At 40.0% G+C, this 12,900-nt stretch overlaps 2 protein-coding genes, 1 long non-coding RNA gene and 1 pseudogene across 9 annotated transcripts in view; 2 read left to right on the top strand and 2 right to left on the bottom strand.

Annotated features, from left to right (window-relative positions):
- Positions 1–1,701, bottom strand: part of LOC104815823 (uncharacterized membrane protein At1g06890-like) — a 3,351-nt gene extending 1,650 nt beyond the window's left edge. For both annotated transcript variants that reach the window (XM_010544379.2, XM_010544380.1), the window contains exons 1-5: positions 1,614–1,701; positions 1,341–1,397; positions 1,076–1,242; positions 422–606; positions 263–330 (exon numbers count right to left, since the gene is read on the bottom strand). In XM_010544379.2, coding sequence (XP_010542681.1) covers positions 263–330; positions 422–606; positions 1,076–1,196 — 374 coding nt within the window. In that variant the 5' untranslated portion in view covers positions 1,197–1,242; positions 1,341–1,397; positions 1,614–1,701. The remainder of the gene's footprint in view (positions 1–262; positions 331–421; positions 607–1,075; positions 1,243–1,340; positions 1,398–1,613) is intronic.
- Positions 1,702–1,801: 100 nt separating this feature from the next.
- On the top strand, positions 1,802–3,024 carry LOC104815820 (annotated as a pseudogene).
- LOC104815821 lies at positions 2,728–5,165 on the bottom strand. 4 transcript variants are annotated; one of them, XM_019202814.1, is made up of 3 exons: positions 4,898–5,165; positions 3,111–4,559; positions 2,728–2,819 (listed from the first exon to the last, which is right to left on the bottom strand). In XM_019202814.1, the coding sequence occupies exon 2, from the start codon at positions 4,465–4,467 to the stop codon at positions 3,169–3,171; it is 1,299 nt and encodes a 432-aa protein (XP_019058359.1). In that variant the 5' UTR covers positions 4,468–4,559; positions 4,898–5,165; the 3' UTR covers positions 2,728–2,819; positions 3,111–3,168. The 4 variants fall into 4 exon arrangements, with proteins under 4 accessions (XP_019058359.1, XP_010542679.1, XP_010542678.1 ...); XM_010544377.2 differs by having other exon boundaries at positions 2,742–2,829; XM_010544376.2 differs by having other exon boundaries at positions 2,742–2,829; positions 3,111–4,484.
- A 6,226-nt stretch (positions 5,166–11,391) lies between these two features.
- The window catches only part of LOC109116765, a 6,144-nt gene continuing 4,635 nt past the window's right edge, over positions 11,392–12,900 (top strand). For all 3 annotated transcript variants that reach the window (XR_002024271.1, XR_002024270.1, XR_002024269.1), the window contains exons 1-2: positions 11,392–12,172; positions 12,357–12,403. This is a non-coding gene — a long non-coding RNA (uncharacterized LOC109116765). The remainder of the gene's footprint in view (positions 12,173–12,356; positions 12,404–12,900) is intronic.

The raw sequence follows: 12,900 nt of genomic DNA, 5'->3' as shown, positions 1-12,900 counted from the left end.
AGAGCGGTTTTAAGTGGCACAAATTTTCCATAACAAACCACACTGGGGTTTGGATTCAGGCCAGCAGCCGGGTATGATAAAGCACAAAGATAAACAAAAGGGAGCATTTACACTATGGAATTGATATGTGCAGGAACATTATATCAGAAAATACTTCTAGATCTAATCTCCAAATAGCTGCTCTTGTTCAAGACTAGATATCAGGCAGGCGAATGGACAGGACATCTATTAAGCTTACTAAGTTGACACTACGGGTACCAACCTGAATTTCTTCCTGAAGAAGAGTGTCTCCAAAAGAACAGTACACGGGATGATTGCCAGTTTTGTCATCTAATATTCACAAAGAGAAGATGTGCTCAGATCGGCGCAGGCTGAATAAAAGATATCACATCAGGCATCAGCTGGAGTAACAATGCTATACCTGGTAGAAACCAACAGAATTAAAACCCAAGCTAAGGTTCAAAAGTCCAATGGATATGCCATTTAATATGCCAAATCCCATCACAGCTCGCGGATCAAAAGGCTTGTGTTCAAACAACTTCATCCATAATGCCACATGAAGAGAACAAAACGTGACCAAAAGATGCCAGCTTGTCAGAGTGGTTGCTGTGCAATTAAAACCAAGAGTGAGCACAGATGGATCACAAGACCAATTACATAGTGTGTTACATAAACAGACATGGCGACTTGAGATTCCAAAAAGGATGTAGCGGCATCCTGCCCTCTAAGTGCAAGGGATCTTACCATTATTAAAACCACAGGCATCACTCCAAGTAATAATTTCATAATTCATCAAGTTATTACAGATACATTCTTTTAAAACATTTTACTTCAAGTGCAGACAATCATAAAAAGCAATTCTCCTATGGAGCCGGTTGAAAAGTGTAAACCAAATATCAAATCAATCATCCCTATGAGCATGTAAGATAGCCAGGACCAATATAAACTGCATAGAATAAGCACTAATGAATAACCAGGCATATAGATGGAGGAGAAAACGCTTCCTACATCAACATGGACAATCAAAAGAGCGTTCAACCCCTGAAACACTACGAGGCAGAAAGTAACAGCTTACCAAATGTGAAACCGAGAGTACTTATGAGCGCCTTGTTACAGATCACGATCGACACAGACGACACAACTGACAAACTTAAAGCACCGATCGTTCCGAGCTGGAACTTCTGCCCTTCGCTCATCTTCTTTTTCTTATCTCTTCCCGGTTCAATCACGATCTACGGTTATCTATCCACCGTCGCAGACATTTCCGAGTCATACTTAAACACGTAGACGTATTCAAGGCAAAAACGTAAAGGAAACGACAGCGATCTGGAGAAACGAACCTCATTCGCGGGTAACGTACGCGAAGTACACGAGAATCAAAGGCCAGAGCAGCTCGACTGCAGCAATGGCGATGTAGAACAGGTCGAAACGGAATAAAACAAGGCAAACGTTAAGAAATCCGGAGAACAAAGGTTTAATAAAGAAGCGATAAACCATAGATCTGCCGTTTTCAGATTAAGATCAGCAAACAGTTCCTTAAATATTCGATTAAACAGATAAAAAAAAGAAAAAAATGATCAAGTGGAGAGAGAAGCCTCGGGAAAACCAGAAACCTCAAGCTCCGAGGGAGAAGAAGATATCTCGTCCTCGTCGACGAAGAGCCTATTTTTTGCAATCTTGAGGGTCAGAACTCGAGCACCATACAGGAGAAATAGTGAGAGGAGAGAGAGAGGGAGAGGAAACCCGAGGGGGACGATAATTTCCACAGATGGGACCCACCATCAATACAGGACTAAAACCGTAAACCATGATGACAGATAAAATACAGGTAAATACCGGGTGGGTTACTATTTTCATGTAAACCGGGATGGAAATTAGACGATTTAACCGGTTTGACAAATACTTGCTCGCCAAGCTCATAATGAAAACTTGGCCCAATTTAAATTCATCCCTAACAATTCTCATGTCGGACCAATTTTTATATTGACCCCTCGCCCTAACTAAACGCTGACCCACCAAGATAATTTGTATCAAGACATTACCTTCACCGAACATATACAGATCTATATCACCTGGGTTTCTTCATTACCAAGCTTTTTTCTGTGTGGCCCTTCTTTGCAAAATCAGGGAACTTGAGTTCATGGAACAGCACCATCCATCATGACCTCACACCAAGACGTGAACCCCATAGAGAGCTTCCAACTTTACGTACACATTATACAAAAGTCAGATATAATCACCAAACATCGAAATCTCTTGAAATCTCTTGTCCTCCTCCCTCACAAGACATGAGGGTGAAACCTTTGATTGCCTTGAAATCAAAGCTTTCAAGATCATGCGACAGATTTTGCATCTGCCTTCAGATTCAGTCAAGCCTGTCTTTAATCAGAACCCTCTTGTCCCCGTCTGGTCTTGTCTCTGTTTTCTCAAGAGGAGGATGCAGAAGAAGAGGAACCAGACCAGGACCAGAGGTTCTTCGTGTAAGAAACTGTCTCTGTTTTGGTACAAGTTGAACCAAAGGATCATAACATTCAGACCCATCAATACAGCAAGAAATCTCACTGCTTCCCCATTGGATCTTTACGATATTTTGACTCTTACAATGTTTTCTTTTGAATTGATCGACTCCACCATATTCTCGTGTGCAGTCAGCATCAGCGAGCCAGACGGGATTCGTTGGCAGATGAGGTTGTAGAAGATGGTTGCAGAAGCTTTGAGAAATATTTGACTCATTTGATCATTGAAGAAAAGAAAGCAGAGGACTTTATGGACATGGAAGAGCTTCTTAGAAGAATCTTAAGAGCCCTGTCTTCATTGATCTGCAGAGACCTGTTTTCAGGTGAGAAATCTATCTTGGGGATGCATACGTATATAGAATGAACATACAATGCAATTTTATGTTTTCGACACCAAAATCGATGGGTATTGATCAGCTTTTATACATTGATGTTTAGATACTGCAGAGAATATGGTGAAATATGTTTAACGACACTCCAAAATCTTCCAAACTTTCGGACTCTGGAATAGCGATTGCTGCTCTCAGCTCTCAAACATGAGCATTCAAAAATTTCAGAAACAGAGTTGAAAAGGGTTCCGTATCATTTACTTACCTGAAAATTCTGCAAACCTTTGCGCTAGTGAACAGCAGAGGATCGGGCGTATTGTTTTTCATTTCATCTCCGAGAGATAAACACGAGATCTAATTGTTGAATCTCCGATCTTAAAACCAGGCATTGTAATGAACTGGACAGTTAAGTCGGCTTGTCCTTCTCCAAGAAGTAACTGTTCAACAGACTCCATGTACACGTCTGAGAATCTGGTTCCTCTTCTAACAACAAAGATCTTTGCTTTTTTATCCAATGAAGCAGCAATCGTTTCAAGAATCCAGACCCATTTCGCCATTTTCGCAAAAATTCGATAGAATATGGTCCTTGGATGCTTACCGAGCAACACAAGGCCCCTCTGATCCAAATTCCCAAAGAATGAAGCCTCCATCGACGGATGAACCACTAACAAATACTTCTGTCTGCAGAATTTGGAAAACCCAGAATCTGGAAATGCCATCAAAGCATCCAAGGGATCGTCAAATCTCGTTAAATCATATATGTTGCAAGGCTCGAGGTTTGTGTCCTGAAACATTCTCCGGGCAATGTAGGATTCGAAGGGGTACTTCTTGTCTGACTTCTTGGCGTACATCACTTCTCCAACGATCGAACCGGCTGCTTTGTCTAAATCCCATCCTGAGGCTCTCATAAGAACGATCAACGGCTTTGCAAAATCGTGGATCGACTTAGAAGCAGCTTGAAACACAGATTCAAGCGAAGAAATGTTCGGGAACCGCCACATGTCGATCTTCTTGATCTCTAAGCTGTTCTGATTAAGCTTCTCGTCAAGTTTATTGCTCATTGCAATCAAACAGTGAAGTTCTTCCAGCAGAAACTGAAATTCGCAATCCTTGGATTTCACTTGAGCCTTAAGCTTCTCCAGGTTCCTCTCCTTGACATCGATTTCCTCCTTCAAGCGATCCAAACGAGAAGAATCTAGCTTGGCCTTTGTGATTAGTTTTGTTTTTTTGCACTGACGCTTGATTCTGCATAACTCTTCGAACTGAGACACGACGAGGTTGTCGGCTGCTATGATCTTCTCTGTGTCATAAGGTAAATGAGCCTTCTGAAACTGAACATACGCGAGCTTCAGACCCGAAACAATGTCGAACAGCTTGGAAATCTCATCATCCCCACAAAAAGTTCGATTCTTTTTGGAGGGTTTATAATTCTCTGCGCAGATTTCGGTTCCGCCAAGTTTATCCTTGGTTTCTTCACACGGATCGTTTGAATCCGGCCTCACGTCAGTGCTCTCCGAAGGAAATACGTCAAAGGATCTCAATTTGCAGGCTTTTGAGAACCTGGAGAGGATTTCTGATATGTTCGAAGAGGGCCTCGTGGTTTTAACGGCGGGATTCTCCATCGCTCCAAGAACAAACCCTAATCCAGAAGTAGGTTTCTGATCAATCGATGATGGGCATATAGTATTCGGAATACGAATCGCAGAGAGAGACCCTTATCACAGAAATTCACCAGGGCTTTAGCGTTACAATCTTAAACAGATTCCAGATAGAAAAAGCGCACATAAAAGCGGGTTTACTAGTGATTCAATCCTAAAGATTGAGGAATGAGTGAAGAACACCAAAAAGAAAAGGAGGATACCGTTGTCGAGACAGAAGACAGCACAACAGAAAACAAAAAGCACCCAATAAAATGTTTCAGATTCGTTCGAAAGAATGAAGCTCAGTGAAGGGGAAAAAAACACAACATGAACATGCGATGAAAACAGACAACCACCATTAACACCCACCAAGCTCATTACGAGACCAAAAAAAACTATCAGAGGAAAAAACCTGGTCTTGTACGGTAGCACTAGCGGCAGCAACTAAACCACGCGTGAACGAGGAAGGCCGATGGAGGTTGGAATGAAGGAGAGCTTCATATGTTGCCTTGTCATTTTTTTTATTTTAAACCTCGTTCGAGCTGAAGACGAAAGGAAACAAGAGCATCGTTAATGGTGCGATGATTCTGAAATTGCTAAACCATAAATCGATCATTATTGGCGTTTAGTACTCTTTCTTTTGTCTCTTCTTCTCTTTTTCTCTCGAAACCTGTAAACCAGAGCGTGGACGGAAGCGGGCTGCTTCGATCTTCACCAATTTTTAAGCTTTTTAATTTTATTCCTTTAAATAATTATATTTTGAAATAATTCAACTAAGAATCTCCTAATCCGAATTTTCAGAGTGTTTGATAAAATGCTCGAGGTAGATATTCATAAATTATATATTTTTATTGATAATACAGATAGAACTTCGTCTCTAAATTCGGATGTCAACCGTCTAAAACTTGTATTGTATTCATTTCGGATATATTAAAATTTAAATATTATAATACCCAAAACTTGTATAGCTGATGGATTTTGAATCCTAAAAATTTTAGGATCACATATCTCCAAAATTAAAAATATCATATCCGCATCCAATCCTGTATCTGAAGATAGGAAGATACAATATACCGGGGGAAGTTTCTCAACCTAGTGGTTAATGACAACCCCTCTTCCATCAGGTTGTGGGTTCGTTCAATTCATAGCTGGTAGGGAGGAAGGTAATTTCTGGGTTTATATGATTCATATACAAAGGCTGCTCCTGGATCGGAGGTTTATCTAGTCAGCGCGCCCGAAGGGTAGCAGTTAGGGGTCCTCCGTTATAAAAAAAAAGGTTGTGGGTTCGAATCCCAGGTATGGTACTCCCTTTGAGTCGGTCAGCTTTACGAGGTTGGTTTACCTGCTCTGCATGGTTTGCCGGTTACTGCACAGGACGGTGGATTTTCTCAAGTCCATGATATTGTCCTGATGCCGTTCTCGTCCGTTCCATAGGCTGAGAGGCGTTGCGGTATCCAGTGTCCGATCCGAAGGAGGGTTGTAGGATAGGGATTTTCTATCGTAACAAAAAAAAAGATACAAAATATACCGATATTATTTTCAAAAATGTCATTACATAAACATGGTATTAATCTATAAATCATTTTTTTTCGATATGTTATTTATATTTCAAAATTTCCCCAGATTTCCTTGTAAGACCAAGATCAGACATCTAACAAGAATATTTTAAATCTTATGATTTTGCATATATGAATAGAGAAGGCTTTCTCGGTTCAAACATATGAAGGGCACAGAAACCCGGAAAAGGCAAAAACTGTTTGAAAAATCAAGACAGTTCAAAAGATGCAAAACCGCACGCGAGTATCTTTTTTCCTTTTCCAAGCAGTTCGGTCTCCGGTCTGTGTTCGGCTCTGAATCTCAAATCTCATGTTGGGCCTTCAGTTTTAGCCCATTGGGCCTTTTTATTATATTACCTCGCCCATTCATGGGCTTTTTATGGCAAAGGAAATAAATTGGTTATAAAAAAACATCACTCTTTTTTTTTATATTTATTTTAATTTTTGTGCATTGTGCCTCGCCACATTACGTTTACACTACTGAATAATATTCGTGGAGACATACAAATAAGACCTATATATAATAGATATGTCGGCTTAGTTATATACTATTAGGGATGGATATTTTCTTTTTGTTAAAACCGAATGACATAAAATTTCATCAAAAAAAAAAAAACCGAATGACATAAAACAAAGGGAATCGATCGGTTCGGTTTGGAAAAACCGAATGTTGGACCCTCCAGTTCTGGTTTATTTGTTAAACCGAGTGATATAAAATAACGGGAACCGATCGATGGGTTCTGGATTGTATATATCTGTATATACGTAATACATGTACGTATATACAGATCTATACAGTCGACACAAACATACGTAGGATAGATAAGGATGATAGAGGATTGAGAAATTCGAAAAGGTGGTCCAAGATAGGACTCGAAACACACAAGGCAAGAATTCAACACACTCGTGCGTTTCTTGTCTCTTTCTCCTTATAATAAATCCCACTTCATCTGAATAATACTCCTACTTCTGTTTTTTTATTTTTATTTTTTTTTTAAATCAATTATATCTTTTAATAATGTTCCATAAATGAACATCCCAAAGGTTGAGAAAAATATATACAGTAAAATAAAATAATGCGAGTCGTGTCACGTTTTTTTTTTCAAAGAATATTTAGATCATGAGCTTGTGATTCCGGTTTTAGTAATTACATTTGGATACTATAAAAAAAAATTCGAAATACGATTGCAAATAAAGTTCGATTAAAAAAAATTGAACGTTGAACTTCAAAGCAGTATTATTCGATTTCTGTATAATTTACTAACACTTCGTACATCGGATGATCACATGAGGGAAGGAAACCCTAATTGTTTCGAAATGCATGCGAGCCCTCGAGAGGAGACTCTCACGTTCGTACGTCATAGATCGATAGGGAACAAGCGAAGTCACATCTATCGCAATCAAAAACGAAATTCAAAAGAAATAATAATAACAATAAAATGATAGAAAACAGAGACAGTGTCAGATATTTGTATGAGTTATAAAAAGAAAAGTAATATAAATAATCGAGGAGTGAGAAAACAGTTGCTTTTGGCATGTGATGTGACCCTCACAAATATCATTCCCATACTTTCAAAACCCTAAACCCCACCTCCTTAATCTTCGGTATTTTGGGCACACAATTTTACCAATGTGTTGGTATATCCCCATATTTAATTAGTTTTATCCATAATTCTAATTCTTCATACGAGAATCATAATTTCTAAATGTTTCACGTAATTCATTTGGATCATGGAAAATGTAGTGTGTGTGTATGTGTGCATATATTGAAACTTTGGTCGAATCGCAGGTTTTGGACCGTAAAAAAAGGACATTGCATGGCTCTTAACAAGGCGTGAAGATGTTTCTCATAATGATGCGTGAAATAAACAGTACATAGAGACGAAGGGGTGTATGAACACATGCATGCAGCACGTCTTACACATTTGTTGGGATGTTTTGTCCACACCTCTTTGCCTTTGGAATATAATATATATATATATATATATATATATGTGTGTGTGTGTGTGTGTGTACACACACTATTCTACGACTAACTAAATCATTAATCAAATCAAGATCTTTCTTGTCGGGTGAAAATTTCATGTTGCATTTGTATATACGTTGAAAAAGTACGTCGATATTTCGATTTCACTTGGCATGGTATATTATTTGCGTGTAACTTACTAGACATGTATGTACTCTCCAACCCAATGTATTTGTATTTGTCTACGCATAATGCATGCATTCCTTACCTGACGAAACTATTAATCCTAACGTCCATAATTTAATTCGGATCTAAGATCCAATTCACACGCAATGACACACCCCTCATATATACACACACACAAGCAAAAACTGTATACGCTTTTGCGACGAAAGCCACTGATGGTCGTTACTTCTCCTCTTGTACACTGTAATTTGTGCGTATTAGTGAATAATCTACCCTGAAATCATATATATATATATATATATATATATAGTTATATATATATATATATATGTAGTTATGTATGTTAGTGGACACTCGGATCATGTTACACTTGAAGACTTGGGCACGAAGGCACACTCGGTTAACTCACACGAAGACATGATATACGAAGACATGTAATGATGGGAAGAAATCAATCAGCAACTCATGAATAGGAAACATGCCATGATCTCAAACTTGACATATTCCTTTTTCCATATTTAGTTGTAAATAGTCGTTTTCTTTATTTGTATAAAAGATCCTCTGTACAGAAGTAAAAAGAATAACAAGAGAATGTTTTTCACAAACTCTAATTAGCCTCTCTCTCTCTCTCGGTTTCTTTAGAACAGATTTAAGGTTCTTTTGCCTTGTCCCTTTTTCACTTTCGAATCCTTGAAACCAAAGGATTCTTCATGGTATCAGAGCATAAGATCTAGAGGATTTTGTGTTTTTTGTTCCGCTGCGAAATCGAAACATCTTCCCTCTCGATTTTGAGTGTACCGAAGAGGAGCCTGTTCGATTCATTTTTCAGAATTTTGTTTTCCCTTTTGATTATTCAAAGCAAAAGGAGAGCTCTCTTCAAGTAAATCGTTGGTCATTCATTCAAGCCACGGTTCATCATATTTTTATTGTCTCTCTCGGTCTTTTCATTTCAAACCGAGAAGAATTTCTTTGTCCTATCCCTTTATCACCAATATGTGTGAGTATTCTCAACATGGCCGTCGCGGTTCGGCAATGCCGGCTGTTCACGCTCAATCACCTGCAGAGAGCGCCATCGGACTCACTTCTGACGAGTTAAAGGGCCTAAAGCACTTACTTCAATCCCTTAACAAGGATACTGGTAATCTTTCTAAACACTCGTCAATTATCATAGACTCGGGTGCAACAACGCACATGTTTTGTGATCCCACATGGTTTGACCATATATATCCAAGTCATGGGGTAGTTTCCGTTGCCAATGGTAAGAATGTCTCTATAAGAGGTTATGGTAAGATCCGACTTTTTAATCGTGACATCACTGGTCTCTTTATTCCCGACTTTCATGCTAACCTTCTTTCAATTCCAAAACTCGTTGAAGACACTACTTGTCGAGTTATTTTCGATACTAATGGCGTTTTGTTTCAGGATACTAAATCGGATCACGTTTTTGGTCAAGGGAAACGCAAGGGCTCTCTTTACTATCTCGATGATTCACACTCAAGTTTCTTATCTATTTCATCTAGTGTGTGGCATGCTCGATTGGGCCATCCACATGCTAAAGTTTTCCGTTTATTAGTTCCACAAGTTAAGACATTTGATTCTCATTGTGAGGCATGTATTTTGGGCAAACATTGTCGAACGGTTTTTCAGAATTCTAATACTATTTATGATAACGTATTTGATTTGGTCCATTCGGATGTATGGACCTCACCTTGTTATTCTCGTGACAATTACAAATATTTTGTAACCTTTATTGATGAGAAATCCAAGTATACTTGGATAACGCCTTTAAAAACCAAAAGTGATGTGTTTTGTGCTACGAAACATTTTCTTGCATATGTGGCTAATCAATTCAATGTCAAGGTAAAGTGCTTGCGAACCGATAACGGAGGGGAGTACACAAGCTTTCGGTTTTGAGACTATCTTCTCCAAGAAGGTATTACCCATCAACGTTCTTGTCCGTACACTCCTCAACAAAATGGTGTTGCCGAAAGAAAGAACCGTCACTTGATGGAAGTTGCTCGGATGTTATTATTCCATAGGAATGTTCCTAAGAGATTTTGGTGTGATGCGGTCAAAGTTGCGTGTTATCTCGTTAACCGTCTACCGACGCAAGTCCTTCACGATAAGTCACCATTTGAGGTACTCTTTAATCACCAAGACTCTCTTGCTCATCTACGTGTGTTCGGTTGCATTTGCTTTGCTCATATTGATGAAGGGCACCGGACCAAGCTTGATCCACGAAGTGTTCGATGCGTCTTCCTTGGTTATCCGGCGAATCAAAAAGGCTATGTGTGTTATCATCCACCAAGCCGACGAATTTTTACGTCAAGAGATGTTCGGTTCATTGAGGAGCTCGGCTATTTCGATGATCAAAATTGGTCTTCCTTAGAATCGCTTGCAACGCAAGGTAATGATTCTAATGGTGATCCTGTCACTAACCTCCACATGGCGCTTCGTCAACTTGGGGTACAGACCCCCTCCACTGAATTTTTGGACACTAGTGGCTCTCTGGAATTACATGCAGACGGTATTCCTCTTCCTTTGTCTCCTTCTTCTATTCCTTTGTCTTCTAACAGTGTAGGTCCATCACATGAAGACATGATATCTCCTACGTGTGGTTGGTCCTTCTTCACTCCATCCTAGCACATCTGTCTCTCCCTCAAATCTGTTTGTTTCGCCATCACCGATGGAAGGAGACCCAAATCACCGTCTGCATGCTGACTTAACACCGACGTTCGTCCAACCTGATCTGCTTCCTTCCACTCACGCCCCTCAGCTCCGCCGCAGCAACCGAGAACGCCGCCCTACTTGGAAAATAAAGGAGCAGCTGCAGTGCTCCAACACCGCGGTCGCCCATCCGATTGATAAGTACTCTTCCCTTGATCATTTTCCACCTAACGAACGAACCTTTTTGAGTATTATCGAACAGGGCGTGGAACCATCATGTTACACTCGAGCCAAGTCTGATCCAATTTGGCAACGTGCTATGGAGGAAGAGATCATGGCATGTTTCCTATTCGTGAGTTGCGATTGTTAGTGAACACTCGGATCATGTTACACTTGAAGACTTGGGCACGAAGGCACACTCGGTTAACTCACACGAAGACATGATATACGAAGACATGTAATGATGGGAAGAAATCAATCAGCAACTCACGAATAGGAAACATGCCATGATCTCTTCCTCCATAGCACGTTGCCAAATTGGATCAGACTTGGCTCGAGTGTAACATGATCCGAGTGTCCACTAACAATGTATGTATGTATGTATGTGTGTGTGTGTAGAGATTCATACGCTGTAAGAAATTCCTGGGGAAGGGAAGGGAACAACGGCAGAGAGGAAAAGCTGCAGGAGAATCCAACTCCCAAACTTAGTAACACTCAGGAGGAACCTCCCTTGTCTCTCTCTCTCTCTCTCTCTCTCTCTCTCTCTCTCTCTCTCTCTCTCTCTCTCTCTATTGCAAAACAGACATTACTTACAGATTCTGTAAACCCTCTTCCCTAATTAATAACCATTAACCCATATCCTTAGTTCGTCCTAAGTTCCACAACCACTCCCACTCACCCTTCTTTATCCCAATACTGGGAAAATCCCAAAACATTTTTTCCAAAGTTTGAATCACTTCCTCCATTTCCACACTTACTATTTCCCATTTTTATCTGCATGACGCGACCTGTGTGTGTTCCATAATTGATATCTGCTTCTTTCTTGACCAAATAACATTTCATTATACCTCACCCTCGATCGTGAGGTGGGTTTTCTTTCTTTCGTTTTCGATTTCTTCCCTTTCTTGATTGGTTTCCATGATCATGGGCTTTGAGAGGAGTGGCATATCATCATCATCAGCGACGTGTTCTTTGTCAGCAGCGAGTTGCAGAAGCAAGTTCACTCTGTATCACGTTCTCTGTGTATTCTTCCTCGGCTTCCTCCTCTGCGCCGTTACCACCGCCACTGTCGTCCCATCTCCCCCTTCTCCACGTAAACGTTCTTTGTCTTTCTCTTTCCCCGTTTACTTAATGTCTTTTTATCATGCTCGCTCTGTTGACTACACATACATTTACTGGTTTGAAATTCATTTGTAAGTACATACACAAACATATGTATGAATGTATATCAGGGGGTTTATTGTCATGCACGTTTGCCATCGTTGCGATTAATGCAGATATCAGGAAATCTTGTCCTGGGAAACTTGCGACCTTCTATGCACAGGTTGGTTGATTCATCCCTCATCTCATCTTATTATTAGTAAATTATATATCACCAGTTTTTTTCATATCTTTACTCTCGGTCCACATAAGTATGAATGGAAAGTGGATGATCCTCAGAATTTTGACTGTATATGAGGATGTCATCGAAATAGACTACTACGAATTTTCCAATGTAGGGGCTCAAGACTTGGTTCATCAATCTCATGAAAGTGCTCGGGCACAACCCGAAGGGTTTGTCGATCCGAGGAACCCGAGGATGGTGTGCAAGCTTCAGAGGTCCATTTATGGATTGAAGCAGGCTTCGAGGAGCTTGAACCTTCGTTTTGACGAGACAATCAAAAGGTTTGGTTTCTCACAAAACGAAGACGAGCCATGTGTTTACAAGAATGCTAGTGGGAGCCCAGTTGTATTTCTAGTGCTGTACGTGGATGACATTCTCCTTATAGGGAATGACGTTCCTACCTTGCAAGACGTTAAGTCTTGGCTAGGAACGCAGTT

Source organism: Tarenaya hassleriana, unplaced genomic scaffold (assembly GCF_000463585.1).
Source record: "Tarenaya hassleriana unplaced genomic scaffold, ASM46358v1 Cleome24, whole genome shotgun sequence".
In the NCBI taxonomy this organism is placed as follows: domain Eukaryota; kingdom Viridiplantae; phylum Streptophyta; class Magnoliopsida; order Brassicales; family Cleomaceae; genus Tarenaya; species Tarenaya hassleriana.
This window is presented reverse-complemented; position numbering and strand designations above follow the sequence as displayed.